This window comes from Notamacropus eugenii, chromosome 4, assembly GCF_028372415.1.
Source record: "Notamacropus eugenii isolate mMacEug1 chromosome 4, mMacEug1.pri_v2, whole genome shotgun sequence".
NCBI lineage: Eukaryota > Metazoa > Chordata > Mammalia > Diprotodontia > Macropodidae > Notamacropus > Notamacropus eugenii.
In genome coordinates, this window is record NC_092875.1 from 109,611,624 (window position 1) to 109,639,177 (window position 27,554).

At 34.7% G+C, this 27,554-nt stretch overlaps 1 protein-coding gene across 4 annotated transcripts in view; it reads right to left on the reverse strand.

Moving 5' to 3' along the window:
• Nucleotides 1–27,554, reverse strand: part of EFR3A (EFR3 homolog A) — a 137,846-nt gene that overhangs the window by 11,896 nt on the left and 98,396 nt on the right. For 3 of the 4 annotated variants that reach the window (XM_072603056.1, XM_072603057.1, XM_072603055.1), the window contains 6 exons: nucleotides 22,654–22,815; nucleotides 22,208–22,339; nucleotides 21,089–21,156; nucleotides 19,744–19,871; nucleotides 8,103–8,194; nucleotides 814–862 (listed from right to left, as the gene is read on the reverse strand). In XM_072603056.1, the coding sequence (XP_072459157.1) occupies nucleotides 814–862; nucleotides 8,103–8,194; nucleotides 19,744–19,871; nucleotides 21,089–21,156; nucleotides 22,208–22,339; nucleotides 22,654–22,815 (631 nt within the window). Of the gene's footprint in view, nucleotides 1–813; nucleotides 863–5,817; nucleotides 5,957–8,102; nucleotides 8,195–19,743; nucleotides 19,872–21,088; nucleotides 21,157–22,207; nucleotides 22,340–22,653; nucleotides 22,816–27,554 lie in introns of those variants that run through there. The other variant, XM_072603058.1, reaches the window with a different exon arrangement.

Genomic DNA, 27,554 nt, shown 5'->3' on the forward strand with positions numbered 1-27,554 from the left:
CAATCCAGACCTCACTGCTTCTAAAGCTATTAATGTTTATTCACAGTTCAAAGTTCCCATCTCACTCTGATGATGTCTCCTGAAGACTGTAGGAATGGACCTTGGTACCACTGTTTTGTTTTTTTTTCAGAGCCCTGTTTTTATTTATTCACAGAATCAGGACATTGTTACAGAGTTGTTAGAAGTCTGACTTCTTGGTAAGTGGTAGCTTAGAGGCAGTGTGGTATAATAAAAGGATTGCTAAACTTAAAATTAGGTATATTTAGCTAGGGTCAAATCCAAACCTTGTATCTGTTAGTTGTATTATCATGGGCAAGTAATCATAAGCCTCAACTTTCTCTTACATAAAACAGAGATAATAATTTATCCCCACTATTATAGAGATCAATATTCCTACTTCTACATGGGGTTATGAAGATTAAATGAGATAAACATCCAGTCACTTGTAAACCTTAAAATGACCCACAAATGCTAGCTATTGTTATTACTACTATCAATGGAAAATGTTTTAATAACTTTTCTTTGAAAAGTCATAATATTTAAAAGGGAAAACCATCCCAATATTGAGAAAATAATTTAAGAGGCTTAAACAAAGTAGCTCCCAATCACCTCTATGTCTAACAAGAAAGTAAAATAGTACTATTTGCTTCTTTCTCCTGACATCTAAGGGCTTCTAGGTTGAACATCTAGAGGCAGAGAGTGGAACACAAAACTGAAATGACTCGGCAAACAAATTCTGACATCTAAAACAAGGACCAACATAAAGCTGAATTTAAGAATTAGTAGAAAAAATAAAAATTCTCCAAATCTCACCAATTGCTTTTTTCAGTGCTTCAAAGGTTATTTCTTCAGTGGCAGTGACCTGGAAAAAAATGATTTAAACAGAAATCATTTGTGGCAGATACTACTATAAATATCAATGTAATCCAGTTATAAGTGATCTCACAGTATTCAAGGTTTGTTTCTTCTTTTCCTTTTCTTAAATCACACAACGCCATAAAGAGCAAAAGAGAAGCTAGAGAATTTATTTAGCAACTGCTAGTAGTACTAGCTCTTTGTTTAATTAGGAACCTTCACTGTAAATGGAAAGCTCACATGGTTAGTCAATTCAGAGCACAAGATTTATTGATTGGAGGTGCTCTATGTCTGGCACAGAATGCCTTTGTGCTTGTGGGTAGGATATATATTTATGATCACTGACTACTGCTGGAATATAAGGTATCCTGTCCCCAAAGATGATTATACAAATGAAGGTACAGTTCTAAAATTTTTTTTTTTTATTAATGTGATATTCCCTAAGGGCAGAACAACCTATCAAAGTCAAAACATTCCAATGCATAGGCATGAAGCAGTGGCTTTTCCTGTTATTCTAGCTTTCTCCTAGTTCTCATACTTACAGCTTCCCTACTTCTTTCAGATCCCTCTTTTGGGTCACAATCTCCACTCTCCAGTTTAATCCTGAAGAGAGATTCATCACCATTTGTTATAATACTTTTAGTTCTGTCAACCCCATCTTCTCCCCAGGGATCCTTATATCCTCTAAGTAAATACTGTGGTACTGTTAGCTCAACGAACTCTCTTACTGGGCAAACCACTGAAGGCTTATGTTTACTGTCAGTCATTCTTCAATAAGGTAAAAAGACCTGGTGAATTTCTAAACTGACATCTCCCCTCCAGCCATCTCCTCGAAGGAACTATAGTTTCAAGGCCAAGTGACAAGTTCCTAAAAAGGTAGCACAGTTCATTCTGCCTATGAGTGGTCTTCATCATGCCTACCTTGCTTACCATCCCCTCTTGTTCCAGACAGACTCTTAAGTGACTTTAACAAGTATAATTAAGACATCCAAACCCCTAAATTATAAATAGTTGAAAGACTATTTCCAGTAAGTAATAAGCATATTTAAGCAAAAATTTCTCTAATTCCATGTATATTCTTCAAGAAAACTGAAAGATACAAGGGAGGCCCATGATTTATCTTATCTTTAATATCACAAACGTTTCATCAATATAAGCAGCTGACCCATAATGAAATTTCCTCTACCAGTGCAGACTAACAGCTGTTCTGTAATTTGCAGCCAAAGAGTCTGCTAGAGCACTGAAAGACCAAGTGACTGCCAAAGGTGAGGCAGTCAGTTTGGGTCAGAGACAGGATCTGAACCCAGGCCATCCTGATTCTGAGGCCAGCTCTCTCTATTCACAATGCTATGATGTCATTCTGCCAAGAAAAAATGCAAATGATCCAATTTATGATATTTCTACATTTACTGTTGTATTCAATAAAGTAAAAGCAGACCTTCATATGTTTTTTAGTAGAAACACAAGATCCTGTAATTACTGGGATTTTGGACAGGTTAGTTTTCTCAATATGCAGGAAATATGCCTATAAGTCTGACTATATCTAAATCCAGAATTCCTCACATTTTTATTTATCCCAAGGCATCCTGACTCTAGGGAAGCATGAAAAGACAATCCTAATATTTCCACTGAAAGTTTCTGAAACATATCACCCTCACAGGAGGTGGAAAGGACTTCAGTGGTCAGGTAGTTCAGCTTCTACCTAAAAAAAGGAATCCTTATTACAATATACCTAAGAATGATTATTTAGACTTTCCCTTCCAGTGAGGGGGAAAAAACTAACTAGCTGCTGAAGAAGACCAGTCTACTTACAGATCTCAGAGTTAGGAAGTTTTTGCCTACATAGACCCTTGATAACTTCCATGCACTGCCTCTAGCTCTGCCCTGTTGGGCCAAACACAAAACTAATTTGCATGGTAGCCTTTTCAGTACTTGAAGACAGCAATAACATTCCACCCGAGTCTTCTCTTCTTCAGTCTAAATGTTCCCCGTTCCTTCAACAGACTGCATGGTACAGCATCTAGCATGTTAGCTATCTCTCCTCTCTTTGACCACCTGCAAATTTGATAAGGGTCTTATCAATATCTTTATCCAAATCACTGATTGATAAAAAAAAAGAAAAAAGCTAAATAGTATGAGGTTGAGAACAGACCCCAGGAGTGCTCTATTGGAAATATCTTTCCAAAGTGACTTGTTACCATGAATATTCTGAATTTGGTCAATGAACCATCATGTGATTTATCAAAAGCCTTACTTAAAAAATCCAGGTAAACTATATCTACATCAATACCCTGATCTATCAATTTAGGAAACCGGTTAGGAAAAAAGGAATTAATCTGGCAATACTGGTTCCGTGTTGGCTCTTTGTGATTGCAGCTTGTTTTTTCCTTTTCTTTTAACGAGCTCACTAGCAATACATTATAGAATTTTGCCAGAAACCAAAGTAAAGTTCATTGGCCTACACAACTGGTAATTCTGTTCTTGCTTATCCCAGATATCAACCCCCTAACTGGCTATTTTCAGTGTGTTCTTTCTAGAGCAAAGGTAATTCTTCTTGGCAGAGAAAAAGAGAAGCAAAGTGTGAATTACACAATTTTTAGTTTTCTTCATCTTCCTTGGCTCATTTTATTTGCACTCCTCATGTCATTCTTCTAAGATCAGCCTTCTCTCACTGAAATACAATTTTCCTTTTTATGTACCTTACAAATATCATTCTTAACAGTTTTCCATCTCTGCTGGGATGATTTATACTATAGAACTTTGGTCCTCAGGACCCTACTTAAGATTTCCTTTGAGCCCTCTGAAATATAATCTATTTGAGACACATGACCAGATTTTCTCTATCACAAACTCAACTAGTTAGGAGAGAGTGGTCAATCACTCTCCCCGCAAGGTGTCCATGATCTCTACTGTAGTACCAAGTTCTTCTTTTGGTAAGAATCAGATGCAGAAGAGAATTCCATAATAGAATGTAACTTGCTTGAGGGACCTGACAGAGTGACTAATTGACAGTAAAGACTCAAATATCTGTTCATTTGATTTGAAGATCTTTGAAATAATTTTTTCTTCACATAAGTAAATCTCATTTGAAAAGATTAATTTTCCAAAGGATGTTCAAAGGTTTCTATTCTTAAAATACATGTTAAGTCAAATTGCTTAAATATATAGGGTAGAAAAATATATTTACTCAAAAGCAAAATAACTTATACTTCATATAATGCCTCTCTTCATCAAGAGTTGACTACAACCCTCCTTGTGTTCTTTTTGAAAAATGGTGGATGGGAAATGAGGCAACAGGAAATAGAAGTTCCTGAAAATGGAAAATCAAGCAAGAGAATCAAGCAGTAGTTTCTTTTTTATAAGCCAAGTTCTGATCATATATGGCAAAAGAAAATTATATCCACAGTTGTTTATTCAAACTATGCATCAGGATGGTATATGTGAGCTTGGGGAAAACAGAGACAGTAGCTTCTCTAATTGTACGTTAAAGTTAAATTATTATTCTTTTATAGACTGCTCCATTTCACTAACCTACTTCTTTTATTTTAAGGCAGTTCAACTTAGTCACTTTAATGTAAACTAAAGTCAACTAAAAAATAATAGCATAGTAAGGGCTGACAAAATAATTCAGGGACTGAAACTGCTGGAAAAAGTGACACTCCAAAATAACCAAAAAGAATGCTGAAAGTAATCTTTATCACCCTAGGAAAATAGAACTTGTAATGTGACAAAATCCATGAATGTAAGATCTATTCATAAATTTAACATTATGATAAAAGCCTTTACCTGCAAGTAAACTGATTGTGTATGTGTATATGTGTGTGTGTGTATGTATTACAAGATCTGATTTTACTGATATAGACAACTCTTGGTAAGGAAACTGATTTACATATATCAGGAAACTGATAAACATATTCAAACCAGTGCTTCCTCTGAAATTTAGCTACTAAGACACTGCAAGGGTAAGTATTTTGTCTAGGGCCACAGACGTGTGCAGTATGTATTAGCAGTGAGGCATAAATTCAGGTCCTCTTGACACTGAGACTATCATGGCTGCCACACACATACATGTACATACACACACACACATTATTCGTAAGAATCACCTTTTTTTATTTTTTTAAAAATGGATGTGATCTGTTAGAATATTTAACTATAGTCTATTGGAAGGAAAATGTGTGTATAGATGAATCAATATAAAATTTGGATGAAAGATTGACCTTGTGATTTCAGGGTTGTAAGAAAGACGCATCAGATGAGGAAACCCCCTTGATTCATGCAGGTTTGGTACCTTCTCTGCAGCTTCTCTTCTCAGGCAGTTGCCTAGAGGTCTGACACATTAAATGAGTTACCCAGAGCAATACAGCTAATGTGTTAGTTACTATGCTCTACTTACTCTCAATACAAAACATATACAAAGGAAATTTTTTTTGCAAGTGGACAGAGGAGAGAATGGCCAAGCCTTACCAACAGAAGGGAGCATGGAAGCATTGGTGGCCCTTGAAAAGGACTTGGAATTCTGGTGAGGCAGATGTGAAGAGGGAGAACATTCTAAGCACAGAAGTGTGTGCAGAGACCAGGCAGTGGGAGAGCGAATGCCATGTACAGGGAATATGAAGTACACCAGTGGGACTAGAATGGGTGAAGAAAACTATCTTGTCTATAAGGATACAGAAAGGTATTTTATTAAATATCCTGTAAAACTAAAGATAAATTAGTATAAGAAAATGATATCAGCCCATATGGATTCCTAGTGATTAGCTCTATTTGTTCTAAATGCTCACAGATCCATTCTAGAATTGTGCAAGGCATAAAGAACAAGCTTATCAATCTGGTTTCTAGAATCCATCTATTTCCCATTTTCCATGGTTTTAAAATTTTGATATTTACTACCTAGCTGGAAACTCTGTATTGTTACCTTGTATTAGAGCAAACATTTCCAATATGTGTTATGTTGAATGCTGTCCTGGTGAATAAATTTGAGGCTGGAGTTTGGTTCAGCTGAATCTAATATTGTAGTATACTCGACTATTCAGATGCCCTGGATGACACTTGTTTGCCTTTACTGTAGCAATACAGAACCAAGTTTGCAGTACAGGAGCTTCAAATGGGAACACATGGTAATAAATGCCTTTTAATGTAAAATTCATCTTCTGTTGAAAAACAATGAAGTACCATCCCCCCATGTGAATATTTCATGCAATATCTCTACGAAATGGACTTCTCAGATCAGTTTACAGATTAATTCAGTAATATCAGCTAAAAGTGCTGTATATAAAAAGGTAGTATCTATGAAAAGTAGCAATTAAAAATGAAGTATGAAGAATAACGTTTCTTAGGATGGCTTTGTATTTGATAAAATAAAACCTATTATATATGAAGGCCAAAGTAAACAATCCAAGAGAGGTGAGTATCAGCAATCAGATAAATAAACACCAAAGAAGAGACATTATGTGCTACAATTGCTAAAGGGAGATTAAGTGACTACTAGCTTTAAAGAAGAAAAATCTTCAAGTGGAGTGGAGAGAGGAGATTTCTGACTAAATCCAATTAGATAATAAAATAAATTGCCCTTGATAGCCAAGAGTCTCATTTTAATACTTGGAAATGCATCACTGATGTGGATCACAATCCCTCTTTGACATGATAAGAGTGTTTTTAAGACCTGTTAGTTTCATTAAAAAAAGTCAGCACCCTGTTGTCAATCTGAACTAAGTTGGTCTTAGGATGACAGACTAACAGCCCATGATAGGAACCATATATGCTGCATTTATTTCCCAGTTGGTAGAATCTGATCGAGCTTGCTCTTCACTGGCATGGCTTTCAAAAACCTAATCATGTCAATGCCAGATGGAGATATCAGAATAAGACTGAAACCAGTCACTGACTATTTCTACTTAGTGAAAGTAGCATGGATAATACAAACCAACCACTGCTCTCCCTAGCTACCACAGTGGGGTCTGAGAAATCAACTCTCAACATAAATCAACTATCACGAAACCTCAAGATGTGAGAGCAGCCACATAGTAACATGAGAAGTGATTTTAGGTGACGTGCTTTCCTGTTTTGATACATATCCTTTTCAATGCTTTGGTTTGTGTAAATGAACAACAAGGTTTCTCAGGGGTAAACAATTTTTAAGAACAACACATTTTTGCATAAAAATGGAGAAAATATTTTGACAGCTTCTATTTCTATTTGACTATTATGATTTTCTTGGATGGATGACTAAATATAGTGATTAAGTGAAAATTGAGTAGTTACATAGTGGTGCTATCATATTCCCCAAAATAGGGGGCAAGCACTGATATGATTATTTCAAATAAATCAATTTCTAAAATAATCTAGACTAAGGGCTTTTGGGGGTTATTTGATAACACTGAAGTCAAAGCTATAATTTTCCAAGAGTGAAAAAATTTTGCTGAATGTGTTATCTTAACCACATGAAATAATTCTATCTGTGGCTAGTACATGTTAAATAAAATAATCTTATATATTATGTGATATGTTATAGGTACAACACTTTATTTCTTAGTACAGTCTCCATCATGGCATAGTTATAAAGTTTAAATTGTTTTAGCAGGGAAATATGATCTAAAAAGCATACAACTCAATTGATTGGTGAAGTATAATAAAAGTATAATAAAAAGATACTATACCAATCATATCTTATCTAAGCTTGATCCCAAAGAAGAGATATCTATATCCACTTCACTATGGAAGTAAAACTCTCTCTATATATCTATATATGTATGTATGTATGCATGCATGTGTATATATATATCTATATATATATATATCTCAATCCATCTCTGTCTGTCTGTCTATCTATCTATCTATCTATCTATCTATCTACTGTTGGACATGAGTGATGTACTGATTATTTTTGCTGAACTGTTTTTTTCTCCCTCTTTCTACTTTATTTCTTTATCATAAGGTAAGGCTTTATCAACCGGAGAAGGTAGAGAAAAAGAATTATTGGGAAGTTATGGTACTGTAAAAACAAAAGGTATTTTAAAAAAATTAAAACTATGCAATACAAATGTATAAAAGTACTTTGCAACATTAAAAGGTTTAAGCCTAAGTAATTTCAACGACCTTTATTTAAAGGCTGAGTTGGCATACTATTTATTTCATTTGAAAATAGGTCATTGGTAATTTTCTGTTTAAGGGCATTAGGGGACAAAAACTGAAAAAAAAATGATTGCCTCAAAACAAAGCTCCCAGGTTAACTTTCAGTAACTTACCACATCTTCAACAGGGTTGTTGCCTGGTAAAATGTCCACCTGAATGGATACAGTGTCCACAATGCTTTTCCGTCTGGAAAGTCGATCTTCATCTAGAAAAAATGGTAGATTTTTTTTCCATCACAAACAAAATTCAATTTTTATTTTTAATCTTGTTTTTATACTTAAGAGTACTAATATTCTCTACCTAGAAAAAATATAAAAAAAGAAAGTTCAAGAAAATATTTGTTAAACACGGTGGGTTACAAGCTTTGTACTTCACCATCCCCTCTTCTCTAGTTTTTAATATTTTCCTCCACATTCAACCATATCTATCTCCAAAACAGATTTCAGTATTCTCCCCCCTACTTAAGCCCATAGCTTTTCTTTATTTTCCTACTGCGATTGAGAGTATCACCATCCTTCCAGTAATCAAGGTTTGCGATCCTAGTGTGATATTCACCTCCACACTCTCACTGTTGTTTCTTTTTCTACAGCATATCTGATATAAAAAGCCTTCTCTCCACTCACAAAGCCGCTATCGCAGAATAGGCCCTCATCAACTCTTAGCTTGTCTTCTGCAAGGACCTTGCCCCTAATTACCTTTCATCTTAACTATTTACAAGACTATTAACTGCCCTTCTGCCTCAACTTTTCCTCTAATCCAGTCTGTCCTCCATACAACTCCTACAGTAATTTTTAGAGAGTGTGGGCTTAATCATGTCAACCCCCTACTTAACATACTCCAGTGATTCCCTATTGCCTTTAAGATCAAAAATAAACTCTCTGTAGTATATAAACTTATTCACAACATGGTCCATTGCTGCCTTTACAGTCTTCTTACCATCTAGTTTTGCTGGCCTACTATTATTCTTCATACAGACAACTCCATCTCTAATCTCTGGGCCTTTGTACTGGCTGTTCTTCATGCCTGGAATGTTTTCCTTTCTTTACCTCCACCTCTTAATCAGGAATCTTCTCCCCCTTGTAGCTAGTCCTTTCCCTTCTATGGGGTACTTTTTTTTCTTTAACTTGCCTTTACTTAATTATGGTCATATTATCTTTGACATTTATTAACTTTAGCTAGTGGTCAACATTAACTATTCTGTTAATGTTAAATCTACAAATTTCTTAATTGCAAAATTAATTGGGGAATGAAAATGTTGAATTAAGATTTTTACATGCTATTCAAACAAATGCAAATTTCAGGATTTCCCCCCCCTTTTTTGTATGAAATCAAATGTCATCCAAGTTTCTCAGTGGAAATTATAAGCCTCATTTTCATCTTCGATTGTTTTAATTAACTTTTCTGAGTATATCAGTCTTTTTCATAGAGTCTAACTTTCACCAATCCTATCTTCTGGTTACTGCAGAGAATCTAATCACTGGTATACTTGATAGAGGCACAAAAACAGGAAACAGACAATTATTCAGCCTCTCTAAGGTTATTTTCCACTCACTCTGAATGTATCTTGCATATAGCTACACATGTAGATGTTGCCTGTCTGATTAAATGCAATTAGTCCCCCCCTAGTTCTCATGCTGCTCTCTACCTACCATCCTAGTTTCATTTTTTTTCATCAGTCAAACTTCTTGGAGATTCAATATTCTAAACATGCTGGCTACATCCACTTCATTTGCCACACATTTTTCAAGATCTTGCAATTATCTATGTTTTTTTTTAACCAATTATATATCGACTTTCATTTCTACCACTCTTCTGAATCTGTTTCTTGAAAGTCATAAATGACCTCCTACTTGCTAAATGCTTTGCTATGCTTCTTCATATTGGCAGCATGAAAAGTGATAACCACTACTCTCTTCTTTTGGTTGAAACAACAGACATCAGATTATCCTGCTTCTTTGTATCTCAGAGTTGGAAGGGATTTCAAAGGTCCAGCTCATACTAGAATAAACTGTTCCTCTGATAAAAGCTCTGGTAATGATTTTTAGGCACAGGACAGAAGATATGACCTCTCCTTAAATAACTTCCATGTCTCCTTTTCAGGGATCATACAGTCTTTCTGGACAAAATAAACAGTTGACTAATACATGTTGAAGAACTGATTGAAACAGATAAGAAAGAAAAGGATACCATTCTGGGCAAAAGGAAAAGTCAAAAAGAAAACCTAGACAATACTTAAGTTCTCTCCTCTAACGTTGTGTTCCATCTAATCCATGTGAGTCCTATACACGTAGCTATTTCATTTCAGAAAGTGAGCTCCTTGAAGACAGGGACCATGTTTTTTTCTTCCATTCTTTATTTCCTTACCTAGAATGTTCCCCCATCTCTACCAAATGAAATTTTATACATCCTTCAAAGGCTAGCACAAATATCATTTTTCTTTACTAAATCTTCATTGATTAGCACAGACAGAAGTGATCTCTGTGTCAGAACTCTTAGGGCATACTGTTGTTATTCATAAACTACTTTCCTGAGGTTCCCCCTGCATTGTCCTTATCTTCTCACCTAGACTCACCTCCTTATATATGTACACACCATCTCCCCCAAAAGATGTACATTCCTCAAAAGTAGAGACTATTGCATTTTGTTCGTTGTCCACTGCCTGGTATATAATGCTGGTCCACTGAAGAACAGCTTTGTATTACCATGGCACCCACCTATATCTTTCATTTAATAGGCTAATCAATACATATTTCTTAGTCAAATGAATGAAGGTTCAATGAAGAAATATTTGCTAGTTACGCTGTGATAAGCATTTCATGATACCTTATCAAAGTGCTCCAATTTAAATTATGCCCTTGATCTTCTAAGGAAGATACTTAACAGTTTAAATTTGACCTTTCAATCTGTCTTTCTGTCATTTCTATGTACTATAATGTTAATGTCGGAAAATCATTGTATTTGTAAAAGTTGAACCAAGAAAAAGACTGGATAAATATGTGTTCAAAGCTTTTTAATCAGTCTGTAGTCTGTTTATAGTCCCTATTCATGACCTATACTTAATAAGGCTCATAAGAATTAAGACTTGACAATAAGTAATGAAATCTTATTCACAACACATCCTACTAAAAGGGATTTCCAAACTAGTTAGGAAAAAAATTGATGGACCCCCACCCACAACTTCTCCCTCAACCCCAAACCAAAAATAAATAACCCCTATCAAAAACCTAATTTTAGTTTAGAGGTGGCAACTTGAAGAAAGAATAGAAAAAGACAGAACAGTATGGAGAATTTTCTTTTTCAGCAAACTAATTAATATAAGTAAAAATTGGGTAAAGAAAAGCCAAAGAACCTCAGGAAAAGAAAGATATGAAAGGGGCAAATAAACAAACAAAAAAACTGGAATGGGAACCTCTGCTGTTCTATTTTTAAAACCTTATTCTTTTCACTCAGGAAAAGGAAAAAAAAAATTTTTTTAAGTCCATTTTATGATTAACTTTTTTTACAATTATGGCTGGTAACTATTACATAATAATCTTTCTTTTGACCAGTGAGGAAAGGCTCAAGTATAAATACATGCAGAACATAATACAACATTTTTATAAAAGTAAACAGGCTCCTCAAAGCACACACTTTCCCACTGATAACAGCCAACAGAGCCAGCTTGATCTGGTCCTATTTTTTCAAAGTTCATTAAAATGTGATAATATATTCTCTAAGAACTCTTATTTCTTACTAAATTGTAAAAAATTCAGATGGCATTTATCAGGAGTCACTTGGGCTCGGTATCCTGATTATAAAAAAAACAAAGTTATTTCCCCAAATCCTTTGCATCACTACCTCAAGTTCAACACAATCATCTTCTATTCTGTAAATGCCCTTTTCTCTTTCCATTCCTCATTGTGTTTTAGACATTCTCTAAGTATAAAGGTACACTCTAATGTTTACCTTTTTATTCTTTAGAAATATATTACTATAACTTAACTTTCAGAAATAGTATTAAGACCTAGAACCCATTACTTTGCTGCCACCTTGTGTTCATGTGTATATACACATACCTATTTTTAAGTAACTATAAAAATTACTTTAGCTAATGACTAGATTTGCAAATGAACTAAGAAGAAAAATAATTTAGCAATGGATAAAATTCTCAGTTAAGACTATAATGCAGAATTATACAGTTAAATTATGTATACAGCATTCCTTCTGTGCAACTTCACAAAATAATTATTTAGCTGCATATAAAAATTCTAAGATCTATAATTTAATAGAAAGACTACTGATCTGAAAATTAAATTTTACCTCTACAGAAAAAAATAAAATATACACAAATTATATATTTACATTCTTTCTGACTAAGGGATGAGTATGAAGGGGATCCTAAACTAAAAAATATTTTTACTAGATTTTGTAATAAAAAAGGTTCATTCTTCATAGCCTTCAAAAAGCAAAAACATTCAACATAAGAAAAGATGGATGTGAAAATGATTTCATTAATAGGGGAAACTAGGAGGTACAATGGATAGAATGCTAGATTTAGAATCAGGAAGACGTAAAATACAAATCCAGCCACAGGCACTTACTAGCTATGTGATCCTAGGCAAGTCATTTAACCTCTGTTTGACTCAATTTCCTCATCTGTAAAATAGATATAATAATTAGCACCTAAATCATAAGGTACTTTTGAGGATCACATGAGATAATATCTCTAAGGCTCAAAGCACTAGTAGGCACTATATAAATATTAGCTATTATTATTAAATAAACTGTAAAAACCTGAAAACTCCAAAATGTTAATGAAAGAAGACTTAACTATTATATGCATGACGGCATATCTAATACACATGGCATGCATGAAAAATAAACCAATGACTACATTAGGGAACTCAAGAGCTAGCTAGCTCTTGTTTATTTTTCTTCACTCAGGTGAGAGGTGAAAGCATTTATATTACTCTCAGGTATGGCTTAATGCAATAGCTGGTTTTTATACACCAACAAATGGTCTTATCTGCCTAGCTCTAAAGAGCAAGGTTTCAAATCATGTGCCTTAGTAAATATTCCCCTAGAAAGGGAAGTATTTTACATTCAGACTTACAGTAACGTTTTATGAGATTTAACCAGTATGACTGAACCAGAATCTGGCAAAGAAAGATGTTAACATAACTGCTCTAGTATTAGTGAGTGCCCTGATATGTTGCTGTGGCTGTTAAGTTCTTTTTCAGTCATGTGCAACTCTTCATGACCCTATTCTGGGGTTTTCTTGGCAGGGATACTGGAGTGATTTGCCATTTCCTTCTCCAGTTCACTTTATAGATGAGGAAACTGAGGAAAACAGGGAGGAGTGACTTGCCCAAGATCACACAGCTAGCATCTGAGGGTCAGACTGGAACTTAGGAAGATCAGTCTGACTCCAGGCCCAGGACTCTCTCCACTGCACCACCTAACTGCCCTTGATATTCTTTGACATATTCTAATCTCAACAAGAAAACCAAAATCCTTAAAATGTGACCTCTGTGTTACAACATGTCTTTTAAAGTACTATATACCATCTTTTACTTAAGAAGGAACTAAACTTATGAATGGGTACAGCCATCTTTATCCCACTGCCACTAGGGACTTTTTTGCACCACTGCCAAAGGTGATCACACCTAAACCTACCTTCACTGTCAAATTTTTTCGAAAATTTAGCATATATCCAGTTTCCTTGCCCTTAGGACTACTAAGCCTTTAATATCTTGCAACCATACACTAGCAAAACCGTACCCTCGAAATTCATTAACAACTTCCTTCTTAAATTTTCTTAGTTCTCATCTTCTCCGACCTTGTGAGATCAGTGATTAACCTATTTTCTTGAAAATTCTCCCTTCTGAAACACTAAACTCTACCTGAATTGTATTTTCAACTTTTTGAATTACTTACTTGTCTCATTTCTCATGTTTTTAATTTCTTCTCTTCCTGATAAATGTGTTCCCATTGCCCTGGTGCTGTTCTTTTGTCTTATTAGACTGATGACCACTCTAGATTTTCTCATAGCTTCAACCATCATATCTATGTAGAGATCTTCTATATCTAGCCTTCATCTTTCAGCCAACAACAGCTAATCCCACTTTTCTCCCCAAAGGATAATTTCACTTGTTTATATTCCATCACATCACTTTAAGTACAATTTGTCCAAAATAACACTGTATATTTTATTACAGGGAGGATGTACCTCCTACAACTTATCCTTAAGATAGGGCTTGGTAGCCCTCCACTACTTGTTTATTTTAATGGAATCTCTATTCAAATTGCTATATGCGAGCTTTGTGCTAATATTAAGTACCTGAGGTTCAAAACATTGGAATTGTCCTTCATTTATCCCTCTGTTCCACTCCTCAATAATATTTTGCAACTTGATTTCTAAACTATTTTGCCCCTTAGATAGGCAACAGACTTACAGAGTCTCGGGACATCTGAGGCAGTACAGGACCCACTCCAAAAAAGATTCAGATTCAACACAAATTCTCAGCTTCACAGAACAAAAGGTATTGTAGAGCCAGTACTACCAGGGGCTCAGACCTTTGGAACTGAATTCCACATGGAAGGTATCTCTTAAATGGGCAATACCTGCCACTATACTGGGATAGTGCTATAGAGCTAGCATCAGGTATAAGTTTGACTTCAGTAGGCCATTAATTATTCACTGACAAAAATGCCTGGCAGAACTCACTGATATCTCTACCAGCCACCTCCACTCCAGTTCCCTAATTTTCCACAGAATCTGGCCTCACTGCTTCATGGAAATTGATCTCACTGCCCTATGGTGTCAGTGTTTAAGAGTTATCATAGGACCTGGAGTGGGGGTGGGAAGGAGGGACCTCATCATCTGGTTCTTTCCTCATAATATCGTGGGTAACCACCTGACTACTGCTCCCCATCCTATTCTCAAACATCTAGCATAGGCTGGCATCTTTTTTCTCTACAATTTCTCTGGGTAGTCTCATCAACCCATAGGTTCAAGTATTATTTCTATGCAGATAATCATCCACTTATTTAGCCCACACCTATTTATGTAAATAAGTATGTACTTACATATTGCAAACTACAAACTGAGTATGTCCCATCAATTGGATGATCTATCAGAATCTTGAATTTAACATGTCCAAAATGGAATTCATCATATTCCTTCAATCATATTTTTCCTCCAAACTACCCTTTTCTTGTACAGGGTATCTACATCCTTCCACTCATCCAAAATTTCAACCATGTTGTCATCCTTTGACTTCCTTCTCTCTTATTGCCCATATCCAATCAATTACTAACTCCTGGCAATTCTAGTCCATGACGTCTATGGCATCTACACCCTGCTTTCCACTTGCCAGGCCACCACACTAATTTAAGACCTTAACATATCTAGCCCAGAGTACTACAATAGCCCCCAGATTGTGCTCCTTCTTCCAAACTCTCCTTTCTTTACTCCATCTTCCACACAGGTAACAAATTAATATTCCTTAAGCACATGTATGACCACATCACTCCTGCACTCACAAACGTTCAGTGGCCTTCCGCTACCTGGGTCATGGTCTTTTGTCTGGTATTTATTCTCTACAACTTGGATCCCATATCCTTCCAGATCTGTTTCAAAATGATCACCTTTGTGTCCTTTACTTTTCAGCCAAACTGACTACACCTAGAGATTCCTCACACTTAATCCCATCTCCCATCTCCTAAGTCTTTGCATAGGTTGTCCTCCATGACTAAAATGCACTCTCCCTTCACTTGCAACACCAGGAATTCTTGACTTCCTGCAAGAATAGCTCAGGTATTAGTTATTAGTGCTCTCATTACTCAAGCAGTTTGGACATACTTCCCTGTACCTAAACAGAGTATTAATATACAAAGTAGAATATAAGTGCAGTGTGCTGCACCAAGGAGGAACTTAATAAAGGCATTCCAAACAAATTTCATGGTAAAATTCTGAACATACTGTTAAAGAGAATATTATGATAAAAATCCAGAAAAGCTGCGAAGATAAATATTCACAGACATATCCTAAATTTTAGCAAAGCAAAATGATAGAGTTAAGTAATTTTGCATTTTGAATCGCCAGCCCTACAGAGCTATAATTAGTGACTTGACATCAACTTGGAAGGTCTCCAGTGGAGCAGCCCAGGGATCTATGCTTGACCTTGAGCTATTTCACTCTTAATAATTTGGTTAAAGGTATAGATGTATGTTAAAAACTTCAGAGGACACAAAGCTATGAAGGAGAGCTATCATTTGTTGTTGTTCAGTTGTTTCAGTCATGTCTGACTCTATGTGACCCCATTTGGGGTTTTCTTGGCAAAGATACTGGAGTGGTTTGCCAGTTCCTTCTCCACTGGATCCATTTTGTCAGATAATCAGAGGTTAAATGACTTGCTGGGGGCCCAAAGCTAGGAAATGCCACTCTGATGCTGAATTTGAACTCAGATCTTCCTGATTCTATGCCCAGTGCTTTATCCACTGAGGCACCAGCTGCCTCTGGTACCTCTTCAAAAAGATCTCACCAAACATATTAAAAAGTTTAATAGGAATAAACAATCAGTGTTGCAAATACAACAATGGGGAGACACAGACAGTAGTTCATGTGACTAAGAAGTTGGGGTTTTGAAGGTCTAAGAGCCCAATATGAGTTAAAATTGCAAAACAATCATGAAAAACCTAAGGCAATCTTAGGTTATAGAAGTCCAAGACTAAGAAAATTATATTCTCATTGTATTCTATCTTTTTTGGAACACATCTGGAAGCACTATGCTCTTAATTGAATTTTTTAGAAGGCAAATTTTCAGGGAAGGGTGATCAGGATGGTAAAATGGCTCAATATCATGCCATTTTAGGATGATTTAAGACAATTCTAGAAATGGTCAGATTTAGCCTGGAGAAAGAGTGTAAATGGGCTGCCTGATTAGGGGTCTCCAAACAAATAATTACGGTAACTTCTAGAAGGGATTCTTATTCACATTTAGACTGCATGAGGTGGTCTCTAAGATCCCTTCCAACTTTAACATTTTGTTTTTCAGAGGTTTCTGTTGGTTTACCAAAGTTCAAATAATTAGAATACTATAAAATATACTTTAAAATCTTACTGAAAATAATGAAAAACACTTCTATATTAAAAAGAATAATACAGTGATAATCAGGGAACACGGTTTCTATTTCCTACTCTGTTACCATCTAGCCATGTGATCTTGAACAAATAATTTTACTTGTATGGGGCCTCAGTTTCCCTAACTAGAAAAAGAGTATTTTGACCTGACTGATTTATTAGGTTCCTTGTAGCTCTAACATTCTATGATCATTCATTGATTGTTTCAGAAGTAAAACACAGAAGGGAATGAGAAAGCGATACGAAGCTGCAAGAATTCCCTGAAGAAAGAAGTGACAATGGAATAATTACTTGGCCTGAAGGGGGTCACTGTATCTTCTCATTTTATTTACTTTAAGTAGATTGGGTGTGTGTGTGAACATGTACCACTGAGTCATTTGATAACAGCGAAGCCTAAGGAAACAGGAAAATTCTTACACACTCATATCTACTAAGATTTTCAGAAGCTATGTGACAAGCTACTGGATGAAAAGACTAATTTTTTAAAAAGAGAAAAGCAACAGCTAAATTGAAATTAAACATATCTAAGAATTTTGAAAAGAAACAGGGAGGAACGGACAAAAGAGGAAAAACAGACTACGGCTACAGCAGAGGTTAAGAATAGCCACTAAGCTCACAACTACATAGAACAGTCTTCTGGTCCAATTCTACAAATCATCTAAAAGCATCCTGATTTTAAGCTAGGTATGTACTTTCCTACAGGGCAGCCAGGGGAAGGGAGGCGAAACTGACTTGGATTTACCTTTGCGCTTGTGTCTGTGTTTATGAGGTTTTTTGCCTGAAGGAAACAAAGCTAAATCCAAAAATTTCATAAGAATGAAAAAAATTAGGTGTTATCATTACATAAATTCTACTACTGTGCTACTGTAAACATTTTCATTTCCCCAGGAATTCCTGAGGAATAGAATCTGGGAAAGTAAATATCAAAAATTTATACTGTCTTTGAAATTATACTGCACACTATGATTAAGCATAACTATTACGATAGTACACATTCTGTATAAATAAGCTATGGTGATACTGAGAAAAAAATGACTATTTTAATCATAGTCTCATTAAATCATTAATTATAATAAAAATAGTATTCTCTGAATTATTATATCTGAAAATTCAAATTCAAACTAAGAAATAACCAAAAAAACTAAGGCTAACACATGCTAGCAAAGGGAAACCTGGGTAATTTATAAACGTAGGAACATAAATATAATTTAAGACAATGACATTTACTATACAGATCAAGTCTGAAGAAAATCAATGTTTCTGGGAGATCACATTTGTACAATAAAAATGACTAATTCACATCAGGAACAAAACATATTGAATGTTCTCAGAGTTTGCACAAGTTTCATTTTTTGTTACTTCAATAGCTAGTATTTCTGTCACAAGCTAATCTGATTTATCATATAAATCAAATTAATAATGTTCACATTTCCAGTTGGACAAGAAAAATGAAGGAAAAAACTAACAAGCAGAAGTGACAGCAATGTATCTCCTTATGTACAATGTTCTTTTATTTTTTAATCTACAGCTAAGAGGATCTAACTCAATTGAGTCTGTACGGTCAATACACAAGGGAAATGACTGGTTTTACTGAGCTTAGCATTTATACTTTGATAAGAAAGTTAAAGCTTCAGATGCAAAAGTACCCATTCTTTGATTTGGGGCATTCAAGTTCTGAAAGCAAGACCTTATTTTAACTTATCTTCTGTGTTTCAAAAATGTGGAAACAATAGTGCTTAAGTATACTTTCCCACTACTCATAGGAGGAAATGTTACTATGCTGATATTCCTAAAGTGAGCATAATATTTGCTTCTGTCAGTTATTTGACCATGTCAAGGACTTGTAATTTGATTAGTGTAGGCCCTTCCTCCACTGATGCAGATCGCAACTCATAACACAACAATTTATAGTTAGATGATCTTTGGAAGTTACTGGGAATGAACAAATTCATCTTTCCATCAGTCAGCTTCCTGGTGATAAGCCTCTCTGATTTTAACTAAACTAAAGCTAAGACAGCAGATATATAGTCTGCTGTGATGATTCTAGTTCTTGTAGGTAGACAGAACACGAGAGAATTTAAATTTACTCTTTGTAGAAGAGCCTTTAGGAAATCAAGATCCAACCTATGATAAGGAACAGAAGTAAATTTGGGTAGTCCTCATCTTAAACACCTCTGTCAAAAACATATTTTCTGTCATTAGGTTTAGTTAAAGAAACATATATTGGTATTGAACAATGTTATCCAATTTGCCCAAATAAAATAAAAAAACAAAACAAAACAGGTTTCAAGGGGAAAAAATATTTATTTTAATTTTGCATAACTTTCAGGCAAGAGATGCCATAGTAAAATACACTACAGAGATTTCTAGGAATCATCATAAAATGGTACAACAGTAAGTAGTACCATGTACTGTCTTTTAAGAAAATTGTAACATATTTCAAAAGGTGAAATACTTCAGAGAAAACTAAATTTTATAAGCTACTCCAATAGTCTTCTGAAGAAAACTGATACAATGTATATATACATACATAAAAATGTACACAGAATGAATTTGTACTACCAATATGAAAGAACACGATGAACTCTTAACACTACTATCAAAATAATATCTAATTATTCTCATCTTACCTGTTACTTGTGGCACATATGGCACTGTCAGTCTTTCCACACTATATCCACTGCCTCCTAATGATTCTGTGATCTTGTTAGTCAAGAAATACAAATTTTTTTCATGTTTCTCTAGAGATTTTGGAAGCCTGTGAAAATAAACAATTGGTTCTTATTTGCTTATATTTTATATTCAAATCCAGATAAATAAAAACACAGAGATCAAGAAACTAATACTTTCAATATTAAGTCTGTTAATGGTTGCACAACTATATACCTGATTGAAAGAAAACATAGTACAGATGTACATAGTACAGATATACAGGGAGATGTATAAAAGAGCTTGCAGCACCTTAAACAACTATTCAAAGCAGTCATTAAAAACATACTAGTTGATTTTGTTGTACTGACTACGATTATAAAAAGAACTGAATTGAGCCCATACCTATAAATACTATAAGTTTATACTGATCATTTAATTTAATTTTAACTTTTTTAGCAATCGGAAATCAAGATGGGAAATAAAAAAGGAAGACTTCTGAATTTATAATACTAAACTAATCTTAGCCAGTTAAATTCATAGGTTGATTGCCTAAAGCTAAAAGGCAACTTAGAATTCAAGTACAAGTCCTCACTTTACATAAGAGGAACTGAAGCCCATAGGGAACAAGTGACTTCCTCAAGGTCACTAAGTATTAAGTAGCAGAATCTGAACTTAAACCCATGTTCCTAGACTCCAAAACCACAAGGAAAGTTCTTCCTCTGTTTCATGAAACCTGACATCACACAGCTGCTTTTGTTAACAATGGAGTGCAGTTTGGGTTTGGCCAAATCTCTCTTTCAGGAGGGACAACGGAAGGGAGGATAGAATACACAGATTATTGATTTAGTCAACAATAATTGTTATTTGTTATGAAAGTCATGAGTAAGACCCTAAGTTCTCTAAAATAAAAATATTTCACATGTTCTCAATGGAGAGATATTATCATATGAGACACACAAGTTAACTGCAAGCTTTTGACCACTAGTTAAAAATCAATCAATCAACAAATGTTTAATTAAGCACCTCTGATGGCACATAGGCATTGTACAAGGCAGTGGGAAAACAAAAACAAAGAATGAAAAAAATTCCCACTTGCAAGTAGCTCACAAAATAATTTGACACAAGACAAATATTTCTTTGACTTTAAAACTGCCTCCAGTTATGTGTGGATCTACATCTGCAAATTCAAGACTGAAAAATAACCACTAGTTTAGTGGAAGAAGTTAAAGGAATTATATAAAGACAAAGAAATTTACAGATAATTAACATAAAATACCAAAAATCTGGCAATTTTTGTACTCTTTAAAAAAAAGTTTAACATACATGCACTTGTCTCTGAAAATATGTTCTGGTAGGAAATAGGGTGCTTCCATTGTTCTTGTTTCAATAACCTGAAAAATATTTTTAAAAAGTAACACTTAGGGTGCCTTAAGATTTAATTAGCAATTAAAAAAAAATTTTTAAATATATAAGCAAATTCTTCATTTTATTTTAAATTTAAAAAAAAATTAAATATTTGTATGACATTCTGTGTACAGAATTCAACCCACTTCTATCAACTTTAAACTCACAATTTAGCAACATCATATCTGTTAGTTATAGTTAAATTAAGATATTAATGAAAAACAAAATTTTTTTGACTTCAAAAGCATTGATTAATCCCTTACATTATGTTAAATATAGTAGCAGTCAGTGAAGACATACAAAGTATTTTCCCAGACGTCATTGATATGTTATGCTTTGCCAACAACCTATTCCTTCAAACTTGTCTCAACAAAAATACTAACTATACATTTCATGTAACAATTCCTCAGCAATACAGTGGAGCCCTTTTGTACACTGCACTAATTGTGTTCCATTTTTTAGGGGGGGTTGGATTCAATGGGATAATCTGGGCATGTAGCAAATTCTTAAAAATGGGATTTTTTTTTTTTTAACCAGAAAATTAATTTCAAAGTTAAAAAGTTATGTTGAACAGAGTTCTTCAGCCAGGTACGTGATATATTTTTAAGAGGTTATTAAACCTTCCAGGTCACCATTTAATAATTTCAAGTTCAGCTGACTAAATGTACTTAAACATCCTTTAAGAATGCTGTACTTAGTTAACAATTAGCATATTCACCTTGCAGGATATGTTTCCATCAAAAGAATGGTTTAAAAATAAAAGCCATAATATAACAAAATTACACAGATTTGGGCTTGAACTGAAGCATATGTGCATATAATTAAATGAAAAGTTTAAGTATTTTATATGTTAAAGGACAGGATATTAAAGGATAAGCGATTATTGGAAAATGCTGACATAATTTATAACACTGATCATTACGTTACCTGTTATATAAAATAATTACAAGTAATCTGACATTCCATAAAACAAAAATAGAAATACTGAACTAAAAAACATACTGAAAAAAGTAAAATGATCTTTTTTGGACAAATTACCTTGCTCACATGTTGGCAAAAAGCAGGAACTGCTATCATCTGACTTAAAAAGTTGAGGTATGCTCCAACTAATGCCATAACAGCACAGCGATGGAACATGGGCAAATTATCCTCATTAATGATGGCATTATCCTTTAATGAAAAACAAATATGAGTATTCCAAATAATTATGTTGCTTTAGTATTTTTCTGGAAAAATATGCATTAAGATACTGCAACAAGTATAACAACTTAGCAGAATGTCTATGCGTAAAGAGATATAATGCAATGGAAAATTCTGAAGAATAAATTAATGATCATTAACAGAATTTCTAAGTCTTATTAAAATGCTTACATATTTCTGTACCAATAAGCTATGGTCAGCATCAATTCATAGTCTGTCCCTAGGAAAAGGACACAGTATCTCAAAGACCATGCTGTCTGAAAAATTCCACTGAGATAAGTTACCTGTAAAGCAATGGCTACTCTTATGAGATCAATAACCACTTCTTCATTGGCCAGTTCAATAGTTATAAGAGCAAGAGATGTATAGAGTAATTCAAAGTTTTTCTGAACATTGTCTTCTTCCTTACAGCCCAAATAAATGTGCCGGTATAACAGCTGACCATTCTGAAAAGACATTAGGAAGACAGACATCCTTTACTTTAAGCCAAGTCACTAAAAGAAGGTCATTAATCTGTGTTTGTCCTTTGTTGCTGAAGAAGACCATGCCACCAGAGAAATGATGACATGATTTGCACTTGACTTTGTTTTGAGTGAGGGAGGGCTGTGCAGGTCACCAGCCTCATTTCTCCTCCACAGCCAGTGGCCAGATATCCATCAGGATGACTGGAGATGACCCAGGATGACCCAATTGGGGTTAAATGACTTGCCCAAGGTCACACAGCTAGTAAGTCTCAAGTATCTGAGGTGAGATTTGAACTTAGGTCCTCTTGACTCCTTCACTGTGCTCTATCCATTGCACCACCTAGCTGCTGCATCTATGCTCCTTCTAACTGAACTATTAGTGATACAGAATTTCAATTATCAGGTCTCTGGATTCAGATGGCTCTGGAGGAGAAGTGAGGCTAGTGACCTTGCACAGCCCTCCCTCACTCAAAACAAAGTCAGGTGCAAGTCATGTCATCATTTCTCTGATGGCATGGTCTTCTTTAGCAATGAAGGATGAATACAATTCTTACCTACCAAAAAAGAGCTCCTGTTAATATTTTTGTACAAGTGGGGTCTTTTCCTTTCTTTGATCTCTCTGGGATACAGATCTAGCAATGAGTGGTACTGCTGGATCAAAAGATATAGACAGATTTATAGCCTTTTGGGTATAATTCCAAATTACTTTTCAGAATAGTTGATTCAGTTCACAACTCCACAAAAGTATATTAGTGTTTCAGTTTTCCCACATCCCCTCCAACATTTACCATTTTCCTTTTTTGTCATATTACCCAATCTGATAGGTATGAGGAGATACCTCAGAGTTATTTTAGTTTGCATTTCTCTAATCAATAGTGATTTAGAACATTTTATCATATGACTACAGATAACTTTGACTTCTCTGTCTGAAAACTGTTCATATCCTTTGACCATTTATAAATTAGAGAATTTGTATTCTTATGAATTTGACTTAGTTCTTATATATCGGAGAAATGAAGCCTTTATCAGATACTTGTCATAAAAATTTCCCCCAGTTTTCTTCATTCCTTCTAATTTTGGTTACATTGGTTTGGTTTATGCAAAAAATTAAAAAAAGGAATAATACAAAATGATCCATCTTACATCTCATAATGCTCTCTATTTCTTGTTTGGTCATACTTTTTTCCCTTCTTTATATATGTGACAGGTAAACTATTCCATGCTCTCTAAAGCTGCTTATGGTATCACCTTTATGTGTAAATCATGGACCCATGTTGATCTTACCTTGGTAAATCATGTGAGACGTTAGTCTATACCTAGTTTCTGCCATGCTGTTTTCGAGTTTTCCCAGCAGTTTTTGTTAAATAGTGTCAAAAATTTGGCTCTAATGGTTTATCAACCATCAGACTACTATGGTCATTTACTCAATATTGGGGACCTAATCTTCTCCACTGACCCACCACTCTATTTTTTACCCAGTACTGACTACTTTTCTGCTTTATAATACAGCATGAGATCTGGTATTGCTGGGCCAACTTCCTGCACATTTTTCTTTTCATTGATTCCCTTGATATTGTTGACCTTTTGTTCTTCCATATGAATTTTGTTATTTGCTCTATAAAATAATTTGTTGGTAGTTTTATTGGAATGGCCTGAATACATAGACTAATTAAGGTAGAATTGTCATTCTCATTACATTGGCTTGGCCTCCCCATGAGAAATTGATATTTTTCCAACTGTTTGTATCTGACTTTGTGTGAGAAATGTTTTGCAATTGTGTTCATATAGTTCTAGGGTTTGTTTTGGCAAGTAGACTCTCAAGTATTTTATATCCTCTGCAGTTATTTTAAATGGAATTTCTCTTATCTCTTGCTGCTGGACTTTGCTGGGAATATTTAGAAATGTTGTTGATTTTATATGGGTTTATTTTATATCCTACAACTTTGCTAAAGTTGCTAATTATGCCAACTAGTTTTTTAGTTGATTCTCTAAGTAAAATATCTTTATATCATCTGCAAAGAGTGACAGTTTTGTTTCCTCATTGGCTATTCTAATTCCTTCAAATTCTTTTTCTTCTTATTGCTATAGCTAGCATTTCTAGTACAATACTGAATAATGTGGTGATAATGGGCACTCAATTCATCCTTTTTACTGAAAAGGCTTCTAACATCCTCATTACAGATAATGTTTGCTGGTGGTTTTAGATAAATATTACTTATAATTTTAAGGAAAACTTCATTGATTCTTATGCTCCTAGTGTTTTCAATAGGAATAAGTGTATTTTGTCAAAGCTTTTTCAGTATCTATTGAGACAGTGATATGATTTCTGCTGGTTTTGTTTTAGTATGGCCAATCATGCTGTGAGAGCAACGATTATTAATAACCAATGATTTTGGGAGACCCAGAGTTTTCCTCATTTTTCTAAAGTACGTACTTCAAGAACAAGCCTCAGAAAGACAGGGCTGTTGATAGTAGATAGGAATATTTTCCTCAATCTAGGTATTGCTATCCCACCCAACTTTACAAGGAATTTAATCTAAAGTGAAACTTCAGCCCATTGTGTTCTACAGCCTGATTTTTTCTAAAGAATCAGCTGTCTTGAAGAAGCTGTTCCCAATTCCTCTTAATGTATATGTCAGATCTATGAATAAGGCAAGAGGTTATGAATAAACAAGAAATAGAGAGGATCACAATCAGTAAAATGGGTAATTCTGATAACATGCAATTAATAAGATTTGCACAAACAAAACCAATGCATTCAAAATTAAAATGAAAGCAGAAAATGGGGAAACTGAAGCAGAAGTCTCATGTCTCAAATTTACAGGGGTAAAGGTTTCATTCAGCCAAATTTAGAAAAATAAGCGTCATTCCTTGATCGACAGATGGTCAAAAACAAGCAGTTTTCAAAAGAAATCAAAGCTATCAATATTCATATGAAAAATGTTCTGAATCACTAATAATTAGAGAGTGCAAATTAAAACATCTCTGAGACACAATCTCACACCTATCAGATTGGCCACCTGAGAGAAAAGGAAAATGTGAAATGCTGAAGAGGATGTGGAAAAATAGGTGCACTGTTTCGTGGAATTGTAAAGATTCTGGAGAACAATATGGAACTATGTCTAAAGGGTTATAAAACTGTGCATATCTTTGACTCAGCAGTACCACTACTAAGCTGGTACCCCAAAGAGATCAAATAAAAAGGAAGAGAATCTATTTGTATAAAAATATTTGTAGTAGCTCTTTTTGTGGTGGCAAAGAACTGGAAATTGAAGGAATGCCCAACAACTGGAAATGGCTGAACAAACTGTGTTATACGATTGTGACAGAAAAATATTATGCTGTAAATAATGAGCAGTATGGTTTCAGAAGACTTACATAAGCTGATGCAAAGGGAAGTGAGCAGAACTAGGAGACCACTGTATACAGCATTAGCAATATTGTTAGGATAATGAATTGTGAAAGGCTTAAGTTACTCTGATCAATACAATAACATCCATGACAATTCCAAAGTACTTATGATGAAAATAGTCTTATCCCTTTCTAGAGAGAGAATTCTGTGTGGACAGATAGCATATTTGAACATTGAAGCTTATTTTTTTATTTTTCTCACTTCCCTAGTCCCCACAACATGGTTAATGTGGAAATGTTTTGCAAGTCTTCATATGTATAATGGGTGTTGTACTAAAAAAAAAAGAAAGAAACAAAATGAAAGTGACATCAACTACTATTATGGCTAGACTTATCAAGTCCAGACAGACAACCAATTTCAAATCAATCCATAAAAAGACTTTATTAAATGTTCCGCTAAAATCTTGGCAAGCTACAACATTCCCTTTATCTTTTGGTTGCATAACCTTGACAAAAATATTTAAAAAGCTATCACTTGATAGCATTAACATTTGGAAGAAGGAATTGACTTGTTCTATCTGGGAAAACTAGGATAAAGAGTGGCTCAATGGCTGATACATAATAGGAGCTTAATAAATGCTTGATGATCAACTGACTGGCAGGTACAAAGAGGTAAATTTATTTTTCAAGAACACAGACAAATTCATAAGAATATCAATTCTTATGCCACAGTAGAATAAGAATCAGTGAGTTTTCCTCTTCAGTCAGCTTCTTTAAGGAAAGGCTGGATGACTGCTTGTAGAAATCCAGGCCTTCTGTCTACAGGCCATCATATTCTGCATTATACCCTGCTATTTATTCACACTGGTTTTACCTAAGTAACTGGCTCATAGGAGCAATGGCACATAGTGGGTTTGATGGATGGATGGATGGATGGATGGATGGGTATTTGTCTAAAATTTTGTCTAAAATTTCCTACCAAGGAAATTCAGTTGACTCAGAAGTAGCAAAGAATGCCCTAGGGGTAAGGAGGTCCCCAGGAGTCTTAATTGCATTAAATGAAATTTCACTGACAAAGGGAGGTTTTATACATACGGATACCCTAAAAGTAAGTACCTATCTATGTATCCGACCAATTCCCCTAATCAATTTTACATTCTTTTACAGGCTAAATGCTTTCTGAACTGAACTTATTTTTAAGTGTTCTGGAAGAAGTGAGGTACTAGAAAGGAGAATGCAAATTTCAGTCTCAGTTCACTCACAGGAAAGACTGATACCTAGTTGCTATGAGTAGCAAAAAACAGGAACTTATCAAATGATGAACCCCAGAACAAGTAGCTGTAGAATGTTAAGTACTATAGAGGATTAAA